Source organism: Staurois parvus, unplaced genomic scaffold (assembly GCF_062004578.1).
Source record: "Staurois parvus isolate SC_StPar_1 unplaced genomic scaffold, SC_StPar_1.0 ptg000290l, whole genome shotgun sequence".
Taxonomy (NCBI): domain Eukaryota; kingdom Metazoa; phylum Chordata; class Amphibia; order Anura; family Ranidae; genus Staurois; species Staurois parvus.
In genome coordinates, this window is record NW_028318086.1 from 935,001 (window position 1) to 958,298 (window position 23,298).

Below are 23,298 nucleotides of genomic sequence, written 5' to 3' on the forward strand. Positions count from 1 at the left end.
ATGCTCCCGATGTGGGGCATGGAAGCCACGTCGTCTAGGTAAGCAGTCGTGTCAATTTGAGTGTTGTAGTATCCCGAATCAACGCCATCTTTCCTTGCTACGGCGTAGGGATGCGGGAGGTGGACGTCTGTATCTTCCGGCTCGTCCACCTGCGACTTGTAGGAGAAGAGGATCTTGGGCTCTGACCTGGAAGGAATTAACAAAAATGAGAGCCATTCGCATACCAACAGATAAAATCCTACAGCATGTTGGAAATGAAAAACGTGGAAGTAGGCCTAACACCAGATATATTTTTTCATGTGGAAAAAAGCTCAACTAAAAGGTGACACAACTATTTATTATTGCACCACTGCAACTTCCTGTGTCACCTCTCTGCTCATTGGACTATAGGATCATTGACACCCCATTGAGGTCTCCTGATGCTGGCTGTCATGCTGACCCTTTTGCTTCAATACATTAAAAGCTAAATTTCATACATACGCCTTCAGTCTTGCACAGTTGTAGCGGCTCCTCTCCTTTACTGAAATGGTTTACTCTGATTTCACTGCATACTGTAAGATTCTCACAGTGTGCATTAAAAGCTGCAGATAATAAGACAGAGCCCACCTAATTTCCTGGCTGGAGGATATCCAGCATGATCTAGCCCAACGGTAATCAATTTGAAAATAATTTAGGGCCTTAAAATGTGGCCCTAGACACTTCCAGACGACCGCACAATAGCAGTCTTAAAGTGCAGCACAAAACAGTTAGCTTATTTATTTCCCCCCCCCCCCCCATTCAATCCCTGACCCCTTCTGCTCTGCATTTTCCTGTTCATTTCTGGAGATCTTAATCCCTATAAAAGAAGAACAAAATATGTTTCCATATTATTCTATGTTCATCCCCCATAACCTCTAAGGCTAGCCTTGACTTTTTGAATTCCTCCCATTTGTTCCATCTTGTATGGTGACTCTCCATCTTATCTTCAAATTATTATTATTATACAGGACTTATATAGCGCCAACAGTTTGCTCAGCACTTTACATTATGGAGGGAGACATTACAGTAACAATACAGTTCAATACAAGAGGTATTAGAGTTCAAATGATAAAGTTCCTCCAATTTACATAAAACAAAACAGTTTAAATCTGAAATTTAATCTGCTTATATATTTTACCTTCCCTGGTTACGCCTTCTCCACTCATCAACACGATAATGACATTTTTAAATAAAACCTTTCCATTTTCATCACATACTTTGTTTTAGACCCACTGATGTCATCCTTGAGTCTCTGTGCTTTTCTACGCAATGCAGGTAGATCATGACTAGTGGGAGGGGCCAGCAGGGTGCATCACAGTACACTACCGCAGTGCTCGTCTTAACGAGCCCTCTGCCCTGATGCAAGCAGTGGGCTGGCTCTTGGGAGAAGGTATGCGAATTTACAAATGCCTTGATGGGTGGATGCCAGTCTGTACCTAGATACGCTGCATTTGCAAGCAAACTAACAGAAAATGCTTACATGTCATGCTGAGCCTCCATGATTGAAAGAACTAAAATCCAATAAATGAAAAAAGGCGAGCCAGGAACAGTGGCTCTGAGGAAGAGGCAAGTCCTTGAAATGCGTCAACCTATTGGATGTCTACATTCCCCATTACAGACTGTTACTCAGCGCGGTGTTGACCCAGCTGTTCGTGTATGATGTCGTTTGTGAGTACAACACCTATTTTATTTCTTATTAAACATTTTTTATGGATGCACTAGGCCTGTGCGCCCTCTCTTTGTTCTTTCCTCATTGAGCAGGAAAGAGCTAGATGATGCTTGACATCTTCTAGCCAAGAAATGAGGAGGGCTAAATCTGATTTGCTGCAATTTCTAATGCACATTGTGAGAAGCTTACAGCGTGCAGTGAAATCACAGTAAGCCATTTCAGTACAGGAAGTGGGCCTTCCTGTTCAGCTCAAAGGAATTCATAGTTACATAGTTAGTTTGGCTGAAAAAAGACAAAAGTCCATCCAGTTCAACCATTACAAAAAAATTTTTTTTATAATCCTACACCCATAGTTGATCCAGAGGACCGCAGCTTGGCTTTGCATGCCATTATTAAGCTTGTGATCTACCAGAACCCCCAGTTGATTGATTCCCCCAGTTGTACCCCCCTAGTATGTATGATACATGCATATTCTTAGCCCCCAAGTGCAGAACCTTACATTTATCACCATTAAACCTCATTTGCCACATAGTTGCCCAATTACACAGAGCATTGAGGTCAGCTTGTAAATTGGAGACATCCTCTAAGGACGTCACTCCACGGCACAGCTTGGTGTCATCTGCAAAGACTGAAATGGAATTTTTAATCCCAGACCCTATATCATTTATATATATATAGTATATTAACTGCTTGCTGACCGCAGATAGCCGAATGACGGCTGCACTGCGGCCGGCCAGTTCTGGGTGGACGTCATATGACCCACTGTGCCCAGTAGTGCCACTCACCTGTGCCCACCAGTGCCACCCACCAGTGCCCATCAGTGCAGCCCAGCAGTGCTGTCAGTCAGTGCCCAGTGGTTGTGCCAGTCAGTGCCCAGCGGCGCCGTCAGTCAGTGCCCAGCAGTGATGTCAGTCAGTGCCACCTATCAGTGCTGTCTATCAGTACCCATTATCAGTGTCGCCTATCAGTGCCACCAATGTGCCGTATATCAGTGCCGCCTATTCATGACACCTCATTAGTGCTGCCTATCAGTGCCGCCTATCCGTGCCACCTCAGTGCTGCCTATCAGTGCCGCCTATCAGTGCCCATCAATGCTGCCTCATCAACGCACATCAGTGAAGGAGAAAAATTACCTGTTTGAAAAATTTTATAATAGAAACAAAGAAACTTTTTTTTTCCAAATTTTTTTGCATTTTTTTGCTTATAGAACAAAAAGTAAAGTGCCCAGCGGCGAATACCACCAAAAGAAAGCTCTATTTGTGAGAAAAAAATGATAAAAATTTCATATGGGTACAATCTTGCATGACCGCGCAATTGTCAATCAAAGTACGACAGCACTGAAAGCTGAAAATTGGCCTGGTAAATAAGGGGGCATAAGTGCCTGGTAGGCAAGTGGTTAAAAAGTAAGGGTGCCAACACTGAACCCTGGGGTACACCACTGATGACCCTGACCATTCAGAGTATGAATCATCAACCACTACTCTTTGAATACGATCTTTTAGCCAGTTTTCAATCCATTTACATAGGGAATTTTCCAAGCCGATATGGATTTTTACGATTCCTATTCAACCTGTTCAATAAATGGGCACACTTTTGCTAAAAGGTTAAAATCTGACATATTTTAACAGCCCAATAGGCTCATAACGTTAACTCTAAAAATGTATGTTGTTCCAGAAAAAAAACAAACAAAAAAAAAAACTCTGCTTTAGCGGTTTGCCATCATTGTTTCCTCTGCCTCCTCCCTGGTACGCTCCAGAGATCCCCTCATTGTAACCGATGAAGAATTCTTAGTGCCGGCCCAATCAAATGAGCTATGTGATTTTCAGACCATTTGGATCGTGTCTTTTTTGGGTCCAATGCAACCCAGGAAGAATTGTACTGCCGAAGATGATGCCAAATTCCTTCTTTTTTTTGCTGCTATGATTCGACTTCCTGTTACAGGCCGGCTACATACTCCATGCAGTCCTTGTATGTAAAAATGTAGCCACTCTCTTGCTGGCTCTCGAGGTAGACTATGGAATTTGTAGTATGCATAGTACAGTCCACAAGACCACTCTGCTCGCTCCATCAAAAGTGAGGGGGGATAACTAGAAGCCCGGTAGATGTTACAAGGACAGAAAAACACAGTAAGGATCAATTTAATAAAAAAATACAGTAGATTAGAGGGCCATTAAGTAATGGATGTGCATGGATTATTTTTGGAGAATAAGGATTTACGTGTTAATTGAAAAAAAAAAAAAAAAGTGCCAAATAGCAAAAAATGTCCTGTCATGAAGGAGTGTAAATCTTCCTGAGGGTAAGTGGTTAAGAGAGAATCAGAGTGGATAAAAATCAATGATTTTTTTTTTTTTTTAAATTAAAAAAAATAAATAAATAAATCGGATCTTCTTTATTTAAATCGGATTTTCTTTATTTAAATCGGATTTATTTTTTATTTTAAATCGGATTTTTTTTTATTTAAATCGGATTTTTGTAAATAAAATGCTTTTTGAGGAAAATATATTACCATCCAAAGGTTATTCCATCATGAAATAAAGATTAGTTTTTTAATTATGTAGAATAAGGCTGTATATGTTTAATTTTTTGGGTAAATAAATTCCATGAATCCATTCACAATGTCATGCTCTTCCAGAGGTTTTTGTAAGTTATTGGGCAGTTTCTCTGCCTACAAGATATTATCACAGATGATTGGTTTACTTTTGCAGTTCTCAAAACTGAATTTGACTCAGCGGAGATCACATGCCTCTTCTTCACAGCAAAAATGTTATAACATGAACAGAGTTAAGAAAAAGACCTTCATCCTAACTTCTACAAACCTATGAATACAGAATCAACCCCTTCACTGCTAAGTTTCAAGAAGTTCAGTGAATAGAAACAATATTTTTCTGATTGTTTGGAGTGGAATAGATCTGCAGAAGAAGAAAGTGAAACTAAGTGTGAGGAGGAAGGGGCTGACAGTCTAAGTTTCTTAAAATATATAGATTTTGTTTAGCCAAATTAGTTAACAAACATGGATGTTTAAGCAAATCACATATGCTGGAATGTTATTGTTTCAGATGAATAAATCTATTTAAATTGTTATTATTAAGGTAATGATTATTTTTCTCCTTCCTAAGTACAACAGAAAAGTTGTCCAAATATGAATGATTAACCTATTAAACTGGGGATAAAAAAAACTAATATGAAAAGTTATTCTAAAAATCTTCATCTACTTGCATATTAAAGTTATACCAGCAAGAATTAGTCTTTATGTAGAAAACTAGGATTTACATCAAGCCTGACTGACTGGTGATTTAAATCGTGATTTAAATCAAATCCACCCTGGAGAGAATAGGTAAAAATAAAAATAGGGATACCCATCTGTAGATTTAATTGATATAACTTACCCAAAGAAGCCTTTCAGGAAAGCTGCATACATGAGTGGCGCAAAGAGGCTGAAGTATAAAAATGTGGTGACATCCACCAAACTGTCAGAAGAAAAGAAAAAGAACAGGACAGTGGTTAGATAACAGTCTACATAAAACTCAAGCCTACAGTAGAATATACAACTGCATGACTTTGCTGCAAATATGTGCAGATAGGTCATGCGTGAATAGATCCGGCAGGAACCCCAAAAGGCCCCTTTCACATGGGACAGACTCTGTTTTGATCAGCAGGAGCATGGTCTGCTGATCAGAGCAGAGGGAGCGGATGACAGGTCCATGTCTGCTCAGTTTATTCAAAGCGGACACAGACAAAGCCTGCACTGCTCTATGGGCAGCCAGGTGTAAACAGACTCCGCTGTCGGTTTACACCTGGCTGTCTTCCAATCCACCTAGACGCAGGAGGACTGTTCCCTTTCCGTTTTTAAATTTTTAGCAGACCGGATCGGGTGTCGGCAGGTGTAAACGGACATAAGTAATTTTAAATAGCTGCTAGCACTTAAGGTATCGGTAACTGTCCCTATGTAAATGTATATCATAAACGTGCAGCGCTGTAAACTCATGAAACATAAATATCTTCTATCATACTCGAATATATAAAGTGCAAAATATTTTGACTAGCATTAGCTCAGTGATGGAGAAAAACTGAGGGAGAAGAGAAACACTGGCGTACTAGTCAGTACCAGTGTGTAAAAGTGTACTTGCTTTGGAAGAATAAATCATCTCTAACATTGGGTGTCCTACGCGTGTGGGTGGTGCTGTGTTTATATAAAACTATTAGAATAGTTTTTCACATTTTAGAATGGGGTGCCTCAAGACGGTCCATAATTTTAAAGGATGCCTTGACTGACAAAAGGTTGAGAAACACTGACGTAGACCATGCCTGCTTGGCATTGTCACTGATAATTCACAACCCTGTATCTTGTCAATCAGCACCTGGCCACACCTAGTCCGCATTGACAGCACTACCTCTTTTGATGAAACCCACCACGGTGTGCTGCAGTGTCCTGGAGGGTGAGACACAAATGAAGAAGGATTTGGCTCAGTCAGGGAAGTTCACCTGTTGCTACCCACATACCATATAGAGAATGTGCAGCAGCAAAAGGAGGGTCTTTAACCATTAGCCGCCCGGCCTATAGCCGTTTGGCGGCCACAAAAATGCTTTAGCTTTCCGGGTGCACGCCATTTGGCGTCCTCCCGCACATGCGCAGTTCGCGCGGTTGCAGAGCCGCGCGATCTGTCACCGGCCGTGTACCTCGGACACGGCCGATGACAGATCTGAGTACCGGCCCCCGTTGCCGGTACCATGTGACCTGCTGTGACCAATCACAGCAGGTCACATGACAGTTGTATACAATGGATGGCTGCATTCATGCCATCCATTGTATACTAGTGTCTAGCTGTGAATGGTCACAGCAGGTCACATGCACATGTCATGTGATTAGCTGTGGCCATATCACAGCTAAGCAAAAAAAAAAAAAAAGACCTGAATGAATCGATTTCATTCAGGTAAATGCTTGCTTATAGCAAAATAATTCTTTGCTATAAGCAAATTGTGTAAAAAAAAAAAAAATAATACTGATCACTTTCCCAAAGTAGTACAATGTTACTATGGTAACATTGTACTACTTTGGTCATAGTAAAATATGAAAAAACAAATCTTAAAAAAATAAAAAAAATTTAATAAAAATTAAAAAAAAAAATTATATATATATATATATATATATATATATATATATATATATATATATATATATATATATATATATATATATATATATACATACATACATACACACACATTTTTTTCATACTGTCACCAGTCAGTGTCCCTGTTCACCGCCATGCCAGTTATATGATGACGCTGTACTGCACTGGTGACCGTATGTAAAAAAAAAAAACAGTGAAAATAATGACAAAAAAAATACAACTTCAAAAAACTCGCCATGCCTCTTATGAAGTACGTCGGACTGTCTACTCTGCAAAAAGGGGTCATTTGGGGGATATCTGTCCTGTTCTGACATTCTTGGACCTCAAGAAATTAGATTGGCTGTCAGTACTTCAGGATTGATCAATATTCAGATCTATACCATAGTTTGTGAACTCTATAACTTTCCTACAAACTAAATAATACATCCTAATTTTGGTTATTTTCACCAAAGACATGTAGCAGAATACATTTTGGCCTAAATTTATGAAGAACAATTATTTATTTGTAAACTTTTATAACAGAAAGAAAAACGTGTTTTTTTTTCAAAATTTTGTTTTTTTTTTGTTAATTTAGCAAAAAATAAAAACCCCGGCGGCGATTAAATACCACCAAAAGAAAGCTCTAGTTGCGTGAAGAAAATGATAAAATTTTAGTTTGGGTACAATGTTGTATGACCGCGCAATTGTCATTCAAATTGTGAGAGCGCTGAAACCTGAAAAATGGCCTGGGCAGGAAGGTGTAAAATTGCCCGGTATTGAAATGGTTAACACCCACACATATGCGTCACTGGACAGCCAATGTTTTTGCGCCAAGAGTGCACTCACTGTGTGCTCCAGCACAGAGATCGACCTGTCAAAGACATCTCTCGGTCTCCACTAACGATTGGTAGCCAGCAGGAACAACTCACAGTCATGTGATCACTATGACAGCCAATGACAGTGGTCACATGATCGCTGATCCTTCCTGCCCCCCCATGGCGTACAGACTCTAATACAGGGAGGCCGGAGATAGGCAGGAAGGGGTTAAAGAAAGTTTTTTGTTTGCTTTATGAGGCTAGTGCATCACATAGTAACTGGATCTGGTAATTGTTTATACTCTCATATACTGTAGAAGTCTTTAGTTGCTTTTTAAAGGGAACCTGCTCCCTGAATGGGTAAAGTACAGGTTTCCTTTAATATTGGGAAATATCAGCACTGGAGTCCCAGGAGAAAAGTAGGAAACTAGTCAAACTCAAAAATTTGTATTAGGATACAGGGACTAACTTGAACTTACCAGAGCCCATTGCTAATATCGGCACACAGGAGAGCGCTGCCTATACCCTGCGCTAAGTTCAGAGTGGCCAGGATAATGGCGTAGATGTAGAAACTCTTCCTAGCTGCAGACGAACAAGGTACACGACAATACATTACACTTTTATACAAGAAGAAGAAAAACAGCACGAATAAAGCAATTTTGTTACACATTGGATGAAGTGACAAATGATTAAAGAAAAACAAATTCCATGTTTAATATCCGTTTGAAACAGACCTGGGCAGATTGCAGCCCTCTGGCTGTCCCTGTCCGGCCCGTGATGCCTCCACTGTCAGCATCCTGGCTGAATTCTACACATGGCTCCAACTAAAGCTGGCCACACTCACATACGTAATCTCCATTAGATTTATCAGCTAGATCAAGTGATCTACCGAAATATTTTATAAAGTGACCCAAGAAAGTGTGGTTATATGATCACTAAATCGCGCCAAACGATGCTCTTTAAGTATTATTATATTCAATTAGATGCCACTTTAAATGCTATGTCAAACTTACTTCAAATATTACCACCTTCAATACTAGTGATTATTAGCGGCGCATTATGTATCTATAAACACATTAAATCCTCCATACATAATTCCCTGTCTTCATTACTACTCCCACAATGAAAACATATTATGCACAAAATATTATAGCAAAATTATATGTGACATCAAATTATATGTAAAGAACATAAACGTGCAGCGCTGTTAAAACCAATAGATAAATACATATATAAACATGTAAGAAAGTGCACACAAATATATAAAGTGACACTGTGCATCTATGTATGTGCCACCAGAATATGTGGCCAATATAAACGTGAAAGAAACACTGTGTCTAAAACATAAGTCCAGAGTGCAGGCGTGAACGAGATCTCAAATGATCTTCCGGTATCCAAAAGACACAGATTGTGGATAAGGTGAGACAATTAAAGTGTAGATTGCGCACTCACCAGATACGCAACCTTTTTGCGCATTTGTATGATATAATAAGGACATCAGACATCTCATCAAAAAGGTCTGGTCAGATCTGGTCAATGCCTCCTTCGCTATCCCACGGTTTGCACTTAGCCTTCCCAAATGGTAACCACTCTGCGGATGTACCTGGCTCTCACAGGAGCTCAGAAAGAAACAACAGAGGAGGCCAGTAGTGCAATATTGCCTTAGGATATTTATTCCACACAATGGGTATGTATACAGCAAGAAAGCATATAACATATAATTCGACCCCTTGTGGTGCCGGTGGTCAAATTATATGTGACGTCAAATTATAGTGCTCAAATAAAACACCATAAATCATAAGTCCAATGAAAAAAATTATTAATACTGAAAAATATACGAAAAAGTCCCAGTGAAAAATCTATTAAACCATGTGCTGTGCCCTTCATACACCCCCCTCAAGGCTATGTTCTGGTGAGTGCACACCTGAGAGGAGGTGTATGAAGGGCACAGCACATGGTTTAAGAGATTTTTCACTGGGAATCACATTAACAGAGGACTCACATTGTGGAAGATTTTGTTTGGACTTTTTCATACATTTTTCAGTATTAATGATTTTTTTCACAGGACTTATGATTTATGGTGTTTAATTTGGGCATTATAATTTGATGTCACATATATCTTTGTTGTAATATTTTATAATATTTTGTGCATAATATGTTTTCATTGTGGGAGTAATATTGAAGACAGGGAATTATGCACGGTGGATTTAATGTGTTATAGATACATAATGCGCTGCTAATAATCACTAATATTGAAGGTGGTAATATTTGAATTAAGATCTACCGAAATAGTCTATTTGATAAATACCCAGTTAGGACGGCCATTCCAGCTATGTAGATGTTGGTATATCTGAGGGCGATTGTACAATCAGGCTGTAACATGTGTGGCCAGCATTACTTGCACAAATATCCCCATTTCTGAAATAACATTATTGAGAAAATCAATATGCTCTTTAGACTCACATGGAAGAGAGATGCGATCTTTCAGGGGGGTTTTCGGTAGTATAGAAACTAGTGTGTATACCTGCAGAAAACAAAACACATGGTGAAACCTTAAAAAGTGACCCCGTCACCAACTTAAAACATTGCAGGTAAAAAGAACAGAAAAATCAAGTCTTTTAAATGCTTACTTGCAGTGTTTTCCCTTAGGCTCCATTCACACATGACGATATGGAATCGCCAGCAGAATCACCGTGATTCTGCCCAGGATTCCAAACAGCAGTAAAACATGCGACACGTGTTTGGGTACCATTCAATCCTAATGGCACGCAAACGCAGTGCGATTTTGCTGTGATTGTTGAATGACAGAATGGTACGCAAATTGCAGCAAAATGTGCCTTAAAAAAAAAAAAAAAAATTGCGCAAAGCTTGTCGCCCAAAAAGGAGCAAGAGCCTTTTGAGCTTTCCATGAGTTGTTGTATTGTTAAATGTACTGTGACTCCTCAGCTGCATCTGAGCTGCCCAATCAATGTTGTTGTGTCTGTGTACGCAGTTTGTCAAACCCTGGCCTTTTGTTAAATAAAGACAAAAAAAAAAAAAAGGCGCAGGAGCTTCTTTAGCAAAAGAAAAACAGGCAAAAGGGCAGCTTATGTAAGTAAATAGGCTGCTTTATGTGCAAAAAGCAGAAATGTGTGTAACTTGCACATAAAAATTTGCGATTGGGAATGCTCATTCCTGCTACAAAAGGTCCTTAGTTCCCTAGCACAGTGTTTTCCTTCCTTCGCACTTCAAAACCCTCTCCTCTTTGGAAGTGTCTAATTAAACGTCCCTGCATAAGTCTTTATATAGCTGCCAGAAGAGAAGCGAAAGGGAATACTGCAGAGCAGGAAACCCTAAATGGTGGACTATAGTCTGGATCTGGACCAAGTGACTGTCCCATCCGGATCGCCACAGTTACTTCACTTAGGAGCCTGGTCCCTCTTGCCCGGTGCCCTGTAGCTGCCTCTGCCAGTTCTTCCTCTCAGCCACCATCGCTGTCCACCTCACTGCAGGGTAGAGGGCTGGAATGAGGACAGTTCTGGACGGAGAGCAACAGCTGCCCAAATTAACAAGCGGGTGATTGGTTGCTAGGACGCAGGACTAGGACTATTACTGCTAGGACGCATGGCTAGGACTATTGATTGCTAGGATGAAGGGCTAGGACTAGGGATTGCTAGGATGAAGGGCTAGGACTAAGGATTGCTAGGATGAAGGGCTAGGACTAAGGATTGCTAGGATGAAGGGCTAGGACTATTGATTGCTAGGATGAAGGGCTAGGACTAGGGATTGCTAGGATGAAGGGCTAGGACTAGGGATTGCTAGGATGAAGGGCTAGGACTAAGGATTGCTAGGATGAAGGGCTAGGACTATTGATTGCTAGGATGAAGGGCTAGGACTAGGGATTGCTAGGATGAAGGGCTAGGACTAGGGATTGCTAGGATGAAGGGCTAGGACTAGGGATTGCTAGGATGAAGGGCTAGGACTATTGATTGCTAGGATGAAGGGCTAGGACTAAGGATTGCTAGGATGAAGGTCTAGGACTAAGGATTGCTAGGATGAAAGGCTAGGACTAAGGATTGCTAGGATGAAGGGCTAGGACTATTGATTGCTAGGATGAAGGGCTAGGACTAAGGATTGCTAGGATGCAGGTTAAAAAAAAAAAAAAGGGGGGGGTGTGTGATGTGAAAGGGGCTGAGGACAGTACTGTGAAGGGGAGAGTGTGAAGGGGGGACTGTGATGTAAAGGGAGACCTTGATGTGAAGTGGGGCTATGATGTGCAGGGGGGGGACTAAGGACACTGATGTAATAAGGGGACTGTGATATAAGGGGGGACTGTGATATAAGGGTGGGCTGTCATATGTCTGCTGAGTCTACTAACATCACATCCTCCAAAATAAGTGTTCAGAAGCAATCTCAGGGTTTTAAAATGTCCACACAAGGGAGGCTTTTACAAGTAAATACAATGCCTAAAATATAAGTGTTCATTTCCTATCCTGCCGACAACCTTTACCAGGAAGGCTAAAAGTGCTGCTGTTGCAGAATACAACTCCTTTCCTGTCTAGTAAAACGTTGTCAGCAGGATAGAAGTGAGGAGTAATCTCTCTAATGGAGCCCAGAGGAGGTGTAATTCTTCCCAATTTTATCCAAACCAAAGAAAAAAAAAAAGGGTTTGGACTGGAAATGCACATTCATCATTATTACTTCATGAATAGAAGTAACAAATACTGTATGCTTCCAGCACATTTTTCTTTAGGACAATACATATCTGCAGCAATGCATTTACTTTACTTACCAAAAAGAAGAAGCAGGAGCTTGCGAGCCAAAAATGCCTGCCTCCATGTCCATAAATATTAAAGTCCTGTGCCGAGAGGTGAGAGTCGGGGTATAGGATTTCTAAGGTTCCCTGTTGGAAGAAATATATCAAATCAAGAATACTCAAGGAGCACGGTTCATTCACAAATAATGATACATTAAATAAATGTAAACTGTATGAAATCAGGCTCTCAGTGGGAGTGGCTGCACTAGGTGGGGAAGGTAGCAGATCAGGTGGCCTAACAGTAAAGAGATAGGTTACCACGGGTATCACCTTTGTGAAGACATTTACTATTAGTCCTGATAGCAGGAGGCTCTTTGTTTGGCATCTAGAACATTTCCTATATATACACAATGCAACCATTTTCAAAGCTGTTTAGTGTTTCTCCCACCTTCTTGTTGCCAGGGACCATTGATGTGAAAGTCCAGACTAAATTTAGCAATGTCAATATGCGCCTGTCAATTTGATAATTTTGCATTGCTTTTAAAAAGTACATAAAATGCTTTTATTTGATACACTCTTAAAGGAGATGTTCACCTTTTAACCAAAATGTAATTTTTTTTGCAGGTAAAAAAACGTGCGTTTATTATTTTTGGTTGCAGAAGCCTAGAAACCATTGCACCAGCAATCGGCAGATCGCTGGTGCCATGCAAGTCTCCTGCAGATCTGTCAGTATATCTGCTTGCTCGTACAAGATGTATGAGCAAGCAGATATACTGACAGGGAGAATGAATGAACTAATACGGCGCTCCACATTTTCTCATTCAGAGTACTGTGAATGAGTGGCGCGGCCGTGCAGGCGGAGCCCTGCACGACCATGTTTTTGTTTTTTTTTTTTTTTTTTAAATATGACAGCTAGTGGGTGGAGTGAAGATCCCCCACTAGCTGTCAAAGCTGGGGAGCAGGGGCTGGTGTATTCATACCATGAATATGGGTGTAACATGTTATGAAAGGTGAACTTATTCTTTAATAAATGCTCTACTTATGGTATTAAAATGTTTTAATGCAATATATAGATAGCAGCTTTTATTATATTTTTTTTTAATGGTCTGTATCTCACTTTCAAAGCTGTAGCCTACTAGCACTGTCAGTGATGATGCCGTCTCTGAAGAAGGAGCTGGCACTGCTGCAGACTTCATAATGGACCATAGATTAAAGTTCCTCGAAGATGATGAGGAAGGGTCATCGAGGGATTGTAGATGGAAAGGGTTAACAGGCTGTTCTACCTAAACTAAAGCCTGCTTCCTGTAAATCAGAACTTGACATCAGAATATCAGCCAGCCCCTGCAAAGGCTGAAGAGCGCTGCTAGTAAGTGGTTTATTTATCATTTGTAGGTAATAAGTATACACTTGCATGTTACCTGTGTGACGGAATACCCAAGTGACAGCACGGCAGTAATGGCCAGTACCCTCTTCACACTGGATTTACTTTCAAGGTGACCTGAGAAAAAAAAAAAAAACACACATTGTGAAATGACTAGACTGCCCATAGACAAGACATTGATTCTCATTTCATGGCTTATCCTCCAAGACAAAAAGGGAGTGCAGCAGCCTGTAGCAACTAATCAGCAGCCACCTTTGACAGCTATAAAGGAATTTGATTGAATGCCTTGGATGACACTGCATAATGTATTAAACAGGAAGGCATGTGTATTTTTCACCCGTATGTAGCTAACTCTTAGAGCTCCATTCCAGCCATACAGTATATAAAAATGTAAGCAGAAGCAAGGAGATCCTTACGCTACAGGTCCTTAGATACAGCTTCCTCTCCAGCAATGAGAACAGTAGTGACATCACTAAATCTCAATACAAATCTGACGAGACTAGCAGTGCCTTAAGATTATCTCACACTGCAGATTTACAAATATGAGGCTCAAGGAAGAAGCACACTGCTATTTCTAACGGAGAAATACAGAAAAAAAGTAAACTTTTTAGAGTATTGCTGAAGTTAAAGCGGAGTTCCACTCACTCTGTAAAAAAATAAAAGTCAGCAGCTACAAAAACTGTAGCTGCTGACTCTTAAAGTCACTCACCTGTCCCACAATCCCACCGTGCCCCCGCTGCAGCCCCCTTCACTGGCCGTCCTGTATTCCAGGCGCCGGCATCTTCAGTGTGGGCACCCGGCTGTGACAGCTTGCAGCTTCACAGCCGGGTGCCCACTGCGCATGTGCAAGCAGCGCTGCGCTTCATGAATGGTCCTGTAGTCTTCTGGGACCTGTCACGTGTCCTAAAAGACTACAGGGTGGGAAAGGGGACACCTTCCGTTTCCGATCGCCTAGCCCAGTGGTAAGCAACCTGCGGCTCTCTAGCTGTTGTGGAACTACATTTCCCATGAGGCATTGCAATATTACAAAACTGACAGTTACAGCTATGAGTAGCGCTGCACTTCCTGAATGGCCCGTCGTCTTCTGGGACCTGTCACGTGTCCCACAGGACTATGGGGAGGGAGGGTAGGACGACAACTTCCGCTTCCAATAGCCTAGGCGATCGCAGAGGAAGTGGGAGCGGGTACCTGTCAATTTCGGGTACCCGCTCCCCAAAGGTGCCAATCCTAAATAGGGAGCGGGGGACCAATCTTTAAAGCGGAACTTCCCCTTTTGGGTGGAACTCCGCTTTAACCTTTATATATGTCCCCTATAACATGGCAAGTCTTCACCTTTAGAGTTCAGGTCCACTTTAATTTGAATGGGAAAAGGCAACTTAGTGCAATGTGAAAAGCTCAGTGTTCAGTGAAATCCGAGATAGCAATTTCAGTACAAAAAAGGAGCCTGTACAACTGTGTAAGACTTGAGGAAAGACTGTAGCTCGGATTGAAGCCCTGAACAGGCTCAAACCAGAATTAAGGTAACTACTAGTTTAAGGAGAGGTCAGCAATGACAGCCTGCATTCTTATATCATCATAGATTTCCTTTATAATAACATGCTATAGATTAAATAAATCAAAAACAAAATAACCTCACCAAATGCCAAGCCTAGTATAATGACACTGAGTTCAATAGCCAGCAGGAAAAACCTGGTGATCTCCCACAAAACCTGAAAAAAAAAAAAAAAAAAAAGACAGGCATTTAATATTGTACCAACAACTGCAAAGAGAAGCAGTAATGATTGGTCACATTTCAGGACTTTCATTGTGCAGACTAATTTATGACAGATTCATATTGACTGGTCTGATAATTGCTGCCCCTTTAGTGTTACTAAACCTACAACAGTACAATCAGTCTGTATATGCAGTAAAGCATGCTGGTTATACTCACTGTGGAACCTAAGGGGTTAATCCTCTGCATTGTGTAAAAACTCTGTTTGATCCTGTCTTCTCTGATCCTCCCCTTCTCCCAGTGCCGCCCTCTTATCTCCTGATAAGACATATCATGTGGAGTCACTCTTCACGTGCTCAGTTTGGTGTATATTACTAGAGGTGTTTTTTTTGTTCTTAGGAGAGTGCATGTGATCAGCACAGGGCCAATCGACGCAGTCCAGACAGAGGGTCAAGGGTCCTTCACCCTCCTAGAGAAGAATGAAAACTCCCCCTACAAGCTTTAACCAGTGCTCGGCTGAACACTGATAGAAGTCACAAGACTGCTGTAACTGCTAATGAGAAAAGGTATTTAGCAGTTTATATTTACTAAAATAATTGCATTTCCATGTTCTGTGTACTGTGGGAGACCAGATATAGTGAATGCAGGGTCCTGGGAGACCGGATATAGTGAATGCAGGGTCCGGGGAGACCAGATATAGTGAATGCAGGGTCCGGGGAGAGCATATATAGGGAATGCAGGGTCCGGGGAGACCAGATATAGTGAATGCAGGGTCCGGGGAGACCAGATATAGTGAATGCAGGGTCCGGGGAGACCAGATATAGTGAATGCAGGGTCCGGGGAGACCAGATATAGTGAATGCAGGGTCCGGGGAGACCAGATATAGTGAATGCAGGGTCCGGGGAGACCAGATATAGTGAATGCAGGGTCCGGGGAGACCAGATATAGTGAATGCAGAGTCCGGGGAGACCAGATGTAGTGAATGCAGAGTCCGGGGAGACCAGATGTAGTGAATGCAGGGTCCGGGGAGACCAGATATAGTGAATGCAGAGTCCGGGGAGACCAGATGTAGTGAATGCAGGGTCCGGGGAGACCAGATATAGTGAATGCAGGGTCCGGGGTTTAGTAACAGTTTAACTACCCGAGCTCATGTTGAAATAACACATGGTCTGAATGTATAAAAAACAATATATAATAATAAAGTCCATGGATGCTTATACCCAACTCTGAGGTTGTTATCTTAGGTCTTATATAGACTCATTAAGTCAGGTAGTTGGCAGGGTAGCATCTGTCAGACCTAGGGTGAGCCTATCATTTCTGACCTGAGTGCCATCAGCAGACAAAATGTACAAAGGCTAAAGCTCCCCCCCCCCCCCCGACAATCCCCTCCATCCTTTTGTGGAAATTTTCTTTGTCTATCAATAAGGCCGGTTACCAACTTCAACCAGTTTTCCTGCCAGCTGACCACATCTCACCTTGTCCGTAACAGTGGCGACACTGGAGGAACTCACAGTCATAGACACAATAGCTCGAGTGATCCCTACTAATGCCACCACAAACACCTGTAAATAAAAAAAAAAAAAAAAAAAAAAAGAAGGAATAAATAAGAGTTTATGTCAATACTGATCACAGATTTCCATGTATTAGATTTACAGACACAGTTAAAAAGAATGTAGAATATCAAAACTTTTTTTATATTATGTAACTCCAAAAAAAAAAAAACTAATTAGTGCCAGTAAACCCAAAATGTTTGTGTGTCATTGTCTAAAAATAATTAACTTTCTCTAACACTGTGGTCCACCTTTCCTTCATTACCATATCCTTTGCGTGTAAATTTCTGGTTGATCCTGTTATTTCCCAGGACTCCTTTATTTAGAGAAGCAACACTCTCCTTCTCTCTGGTGGAAGGAGAGGAAGCCGCTTCTTATGTGGGCACTTGTGGGGGCGTGTTCCCGAGCCTCACTGTCTGCATCTATAGACACAGACAGCAAGACTTGGCTCTGCCCCCCATTCCTTTGTCACTGGCTTTGATTGACAGCAGTGGGAATGGCTCCACCTACCTAAGCAAAGCCTTGGAGACCAGGAAGTGAGGAGAGAACCACTGCAGACAGGAACAGTGCTGGATCACATAAGGGCTCAGGTAAGTGTAAGGAGTGGGGGAGGGGGGTCTGGGGAATTCTACTACTACCTAAACATTTTTTACCTTAATACAAGGAATGCATTAGGGTAAAAAATGTTTCGGCTTTATAACCACTTTAACTTGCCTAAAGCAGAGTTCCACCTAAAAAAAGAAAAAAAAAATGTCAGCAGCTACAAAAACTGTAGCTGTTGACTTTTAAAATACAGCCACTTACCTGTCCCTTGGTCCCGCGGTGTCCTCAACACCGCTGGTTTCATCGGCCGTCTACTCTCCCTGGCACCGGCATCTTCAGTGTGGGCACCCGGCTGTGACAGCTTGCGGCTTCAAAGCCAGGTGCTCACTGTGCATCATGCGCGAGAAGTGCTGCGCTTTGTGAATGGCCCCGTAGTCTTCTGGGATCTGTCACGTGTCCCAGAAGACTATGGGGAGGGGGGGGCATTGGACAACTTCCGCTTCCGATCGCCTAGGCCAGTGGTGGGCAACCTTTTTTTTCAACTGAGCCAAATCTTGCCAAAACCACGATTTAAATTTATTTTGAGAGCCACATTTTTAAAACTGAAAATACATAGGATGGTACACTGTTTTTAGTTTCAATAAGTTTTTATAGTAATTCATCCCCCATATAGTAATTCATCCCCCATATAGTAATTCATCCCCCCTATAGTAATTCATCCCCCATATAGTAATTCATCCCCCATACAGTAATTCATCCCCCATACAGTAATTCATCCCCCATACAGTAATTCATCCCCCTATATAGTAATTCATCCCCCCTATAGTAATTCATCCCCCCTATAGTAATTCATCCCCCCTATAGTAATTCATCCCCCCTATAGTAATTCATCCCCCATAGTAATTCATCCCCCATAGTAATTCATCCCCCATATAGTAATTCATCCCCCATATAGTAATTCATCCCCCATAGTAATTCATCCCCCATAGTAATTCATCCCCCATATAGTAATTCATCCCCCATAGTAATTCATCCCCCAAATAGTAATTCATCCCCCATAGTAATTCATCCCCCACATAGTAATTCATCCCCCACATAGTAATTCATCCCCCACATAGTAATTCATCCCCCACATAGTAATTCATCCCCCACAAAGTAATTCATCCCCCATATAGTAATTCATCCCCCATATAGTAATTCATCCCCCATATAGTAATTCATCCCCCATATGAATTCATCCCTCATATAGTAGTAGTAAGTAAGTAGCAAGTAGTAAGCCAAGTTCCCCCTGTGTCAATTCACTTACCTTTGCTCCGCGCGTTCCTCTCGCCGTGTTCCCGCGCCGTTCCGGTCTTCAGGGCGGACTGTGAGAGGAGCCTAGCTCCTCTCACGTTCGTCACGCTGCCCCGCCTACACACATCCTGACAGCCAATCAATGGCTATCAGGATGTGAGTGGCAGCGAGACTGGCCAATCATTGCATTTGAGCGCGCTGCCCTGGCTGTTTTTTTTTTGGATCACGCTGCAGAGTCCCTGCCGCCCGAGAGGAGGGAGGGGAGCGGGCGCCCGGCACACAAGAGCCGCATTAAAGCGTGTAAAGAGCCGCATGTGGCTCGCGAGCCGCGGCTTGCCGACCACTGGCCTAGGCGATCACAACAGAAGTGGGAACCTGTCAAATTTGGTTACCCGCTCCCCAAAAGGTGCCAATCCTTAATGGGGAGCGGGGGACAAAGGCTTAAAGCAGAACTTCCCCTTTTGGGTGGGGCTCCGCTTTAAGCAACAGGATACCACAACGGCAACGCACTGGGGAAATAAAGGGCGTGTCCAGTGATGACATCTATAGGTAGCATCGCAGTGTGGCACAAAGCAAAGTAGGGAACACATGACCATGATATATAACAGGTGAAAGAAAAAAAAAAAAAAGAAGAGGCATTTTAATATATTTTAGAAAACAATCTATAGATAGTTGTTTACATGGTTCTATTTGCTTCTCATATACACAAACAGGTTACAGTAGGTTTGCATACACTTTTAGAGACAGTTATACAAAACACAGTTTTATGTCCAATAAAAATGTTTTATGTTGGCAGAAAACCAGCATTAAGTACTTAAAAGTGTATGCAAAGACAAAAGTGCAGGACCTTTATGATCCTTTTGGCTCACCCCAGTATAACCTGTCTGGTTAGGAGTTTTCATTGAACACCAAGCCTTGATACATAGAAGCCATTGTTTCCATACACTGCACTACACTGATGATTGCCAACAAGTTGCATGCAATTAAAGCGGAGCTCCAGGCTCCACAGCAATTTTTTTTTTTTTTAAAGTGCCATCATGATTGTTATTACTTGTACTGAAATAATTGGCTATTGTTATAACTGTATTCATACATCTGTAAATTGATCTGATGGATTGATCTTGTCAGCAGGCAGGGGCCATGGTAGATGTGGGCGTCTGAAGCCCGCTCCTGTTCACTTCCGGGATTCGGTGCAGCTGGCTACCCAGCATGCACCTCCCGATCTCGCGCCTGGGCAGTAACGACGCAGTTTGTTGATTGAAGGTTGCCATAGCAATGGTGGCATCGGCGGACGTTACCGTCTTGTTGTTATGGCAACCTGCCAATCAGAAGACCCGGAAGTCGGATGCGGTCTGGGAAATAATGCAATTTTATTTATGTCAGGTACTTCTATAGCGCCGTCAATTTACATATATATTGTACATTCACATCAGTCCCTAACCCTCAAGGGGTGTACAATCTAAGGTCCCTAACTCACATTCATACATACACATACTAGGGCCAATTTAGACAGGAGCCAATTAACCTACCAGCATGTCTTTGGAGTGTGGGAGGAAACCGGAGTACCCGGAGGGAACCCACGCAGGCACAGGGAGAACATGAAAACTCCAGGCAGGTGGTGCCGTGGTTGGGATTCGAACCAGTGACCCTAGTGCTGCCAGGCAGAAGTGCTAACCATTTAGCCACTGTGCCGCCCCGATTTTTAGTCAATTTGCTTGGACTCCTGGGATAGAGAACGCCGATATCCCAGGAGTCCATGCGAAGCACCTTATGACGACATCACCTAGGCAGCCGGACCGGAAGTGCTGCATACACAGATAAAAATAAGGTATTCAGACATTAAAAAAAAAAAAAAAATATATATATATATATATATATATATATATATATATATATATATATATATATATATATATATATTAATATCCATTAAGGAATACACTGCGGGTGGGCATGTAGATGAAAGCAACTTTTAACCACCTCCCAACCAGTCGTTATATATAAATGGCCGGACGGTGGCAGTGCAGGGGCGGGTGGCCCTTTATAAATGGCCTCCCCGCCCCCTGATTGTGCACGCTCCCTCGGAGCGCGCAGCACCGCGATCCGGTGCCCGCTGTGTCATCCGGACACAGTGGAACACCGATTGTCGTATGGGACCTCTGTGTGAGGTCCCAATCAGTGATCACTGATTGGCCAATCAGTGATCACATGCAGAGTAGTAAGCAAGATGTCACTTCTGACATCATTGCTTACTACGTGTGAAATCTGTGAATGATCCCAGAGGTCACATGGTACAAGGCTATTCACAACAGCCTTGTACCATGTGACAAGCTGTGAACAATCACAGCTCACACAGTATTTCTCAATGGCTGCAAGAATGCAGCCAGAGAGAAGGAGAAATGATTACTTTTACAGCCTTTATGTGTAAAAGCAATCAGTGTAAGAAAAAAAAAAAAAATCTTCATCACCCCCCACAAGTAGTACAGTGTCACCATGGTGACACTATACTGCTAGGGTGACAGTATGTAAAAAAAAATAATAATATAAAAAAATTAAATAAAAATGTAAAAAAAAAAAACTTGTAAAAATTATCATTTTTGGTTATAAACTAATTTGGTTTATTTTTTTTTTTACTAAAAAGATAACTGAATAAATTTTGGCCAAGATTTATGAAGAAAGATTATCTGCAAAATTTTATAAGAAAAACACTTTTTTTCAAAATTTTTGGATATTTTCATTTATATAGCAAAAAAAATAAAAATCCCAGTGGTGAATAAATACCACCAAAATAAAGCTTTATCTGTCTCAAAAAAATGCTAAAAAATTCATATGGGTACAGTGTTGCATCACCGCGCAATTGTCATTCAAAGTGTGATAGCGCTGAAAGCTGAAAATTGGCCTGGGCAGGAAGAGAGTAAAAGTGTCCGGACTTGAAGTGGTTAAAAATTGGTGGAACTCCGCTTTAATTACCCCTTCGGTAGGTAGAAAAAAAAAGTACACTCCTAAGTGCATTTTTTTGTGTTGCTGTTTTGCACTTGCACGTTTTTTGTTCACTTTGGGTTTTCGTTTTTTCGCACCTCCACGGACAAAAGAAAAGAAAAAAAAAAAAAACTGCTGTATGCAATTGACTAGGAACAAGCTGAAGTTAGAAGCTGATTACTATTGCACAGCTGCATCAGATTCTGTGTGCACCCATTTTAGAAAATCTATCCCTAGGTGCAGGGGCGGACTGACAACTCATGGGGCCCCTGGGCAATAGGGGATCATGGGGCCCCTGTGTCCTTGCCCAAACTCAAAAAAGCCTATGAAAAAGGTACCAGGGGTATCTCATGGGGCCCCCTACTGACCCCGGGCCCTCGGGCAGTGCCCGAGTTTCCAAATGCTCAGTCCGCCCCTGCCTAGGTGTATCTGAGCTAGAACACATCAGTTTTGGATGTACAGTTGGACTCAAGAGGCATAAAAAGAACGATTTGCATGGCTCTGCCACTGTTCTAGAACAGGATGAGAAATAAACCTTTTGTTTTTGGATTTGTGATGGAAGGGAGATAGGTAGATAACTTCTGTTTTAAGAAGACTCTACTGTGCTTTATGAAGAAATGACTTGATGCAGAAATCAGTCAAACAATACAGACCTTGACAACAGACTTACTAGGATGTAGAAAGTGGTGAAGATGGGACTTGACGTGACTCGGATTTTGGCCCTTGCAGACGGCAGTTTCCACAGCAGGAAGACAAAGAACAGAACATTGGGAATTAGAAGCATCAGATCCCAATATCGCACCCTGCCACAGGAGGAAATAAATGAAATATGATCAGAACTCAGATATTTCATTATGAAGGAAGTCAATCAACAAGCAAAATATGAGAATGTCTCTGAGCCTCTCTATTGCCCTGTATTTTAACTGTACCGTCTCTCTTTAGTTTGTAAAGCAAACTATCGGCACTATATAAATCCTGTATAATAATTAGGTGGAAGCCCAGGCTAAGCTGATCTAACTTTAACATGGTTGTAAAGCAGTGATTCTCAACCTTCCTAATGCCGCGACCCTTTAATACAGTTCCTCATGTTGTGGTGACCCCCAACCATAAAATTATTTTCGTTGCTACTTCATAACTGTAATTTTGCTACTATATTGAATCGTAATGTAATTATCTGATATGCAGGATGTATTTTCATTGTTACAAATTAAACATAATTAAAGCATAGTGATGAATCACAAAAATATGTAATTATACATTGTGAAATATTTATTTCTAATTACAAATGAAAGAAAATTTGTCTTGAAGCATGGTGTAGCATGGGTAACAGTCTTAATACAGTGGGGCAAAAAAGTATTTAGTCCGCCACCAATTGTGCAAGTTCTGCCACTTAAAAAGATGAGAGAGGCCTGTAATTGGCATCATAGGTAGACCTCAACTATGGGAGACAAAAGGAGAAAAATAATCCAGACAATCACATTGGCTGATCTGGA

General features: G+C 41.6%; 1 protein-coding gene across 1 annotated transcript in view; it reads right to left on the minus strand.

Moving 5' to 3' along the window:
* The window catches only part of TPRA1 (transmembrane protein adipocyte associated 1), a 38,884-nt gene that overhangs the window by 1,037 nt on the left and 14,549 nt on the right, over positions 1-23,298 (minus strand). The window contains exons 3-11 of the mRNA XM_089682436.1: positions 22,476-22,608; positions 16,916-17,002; positions 15,366-15,438; positions 13,767-13,846; positions 12,385-12,495; positions 10,077-10,137; positions 8,093-8,195; positions 5,074-5,154; positions 1-186 (exon numbers count right to left, since the gene is read on the minus strand). The exon at positions 1-186 is cut by the window's left edge and continues 1,037 nt beyond it. Of these exons, the coding sequence (XP_089538562.1) occupies positions 1-186; positions 5,074-5,154; positions 8,093-8,195; positions 10,077-10,137; positions 12,385-12,495; positions 13,767-13,846; positions 15,366-15,438; positions 16,916-17,002; positions 22,476-22,608 (915 nt within the window). The remainder of the gene's footprint in view (positions 187-5,073; positions 5,155-8,092; positions 8,196-10,076; positions 10,138-12,384; positions 12,496-13,766; positions 13,847-15,365; positions 15,439-16,915; positions 17,003-22,475; positions 22,609-23,298) is intronic.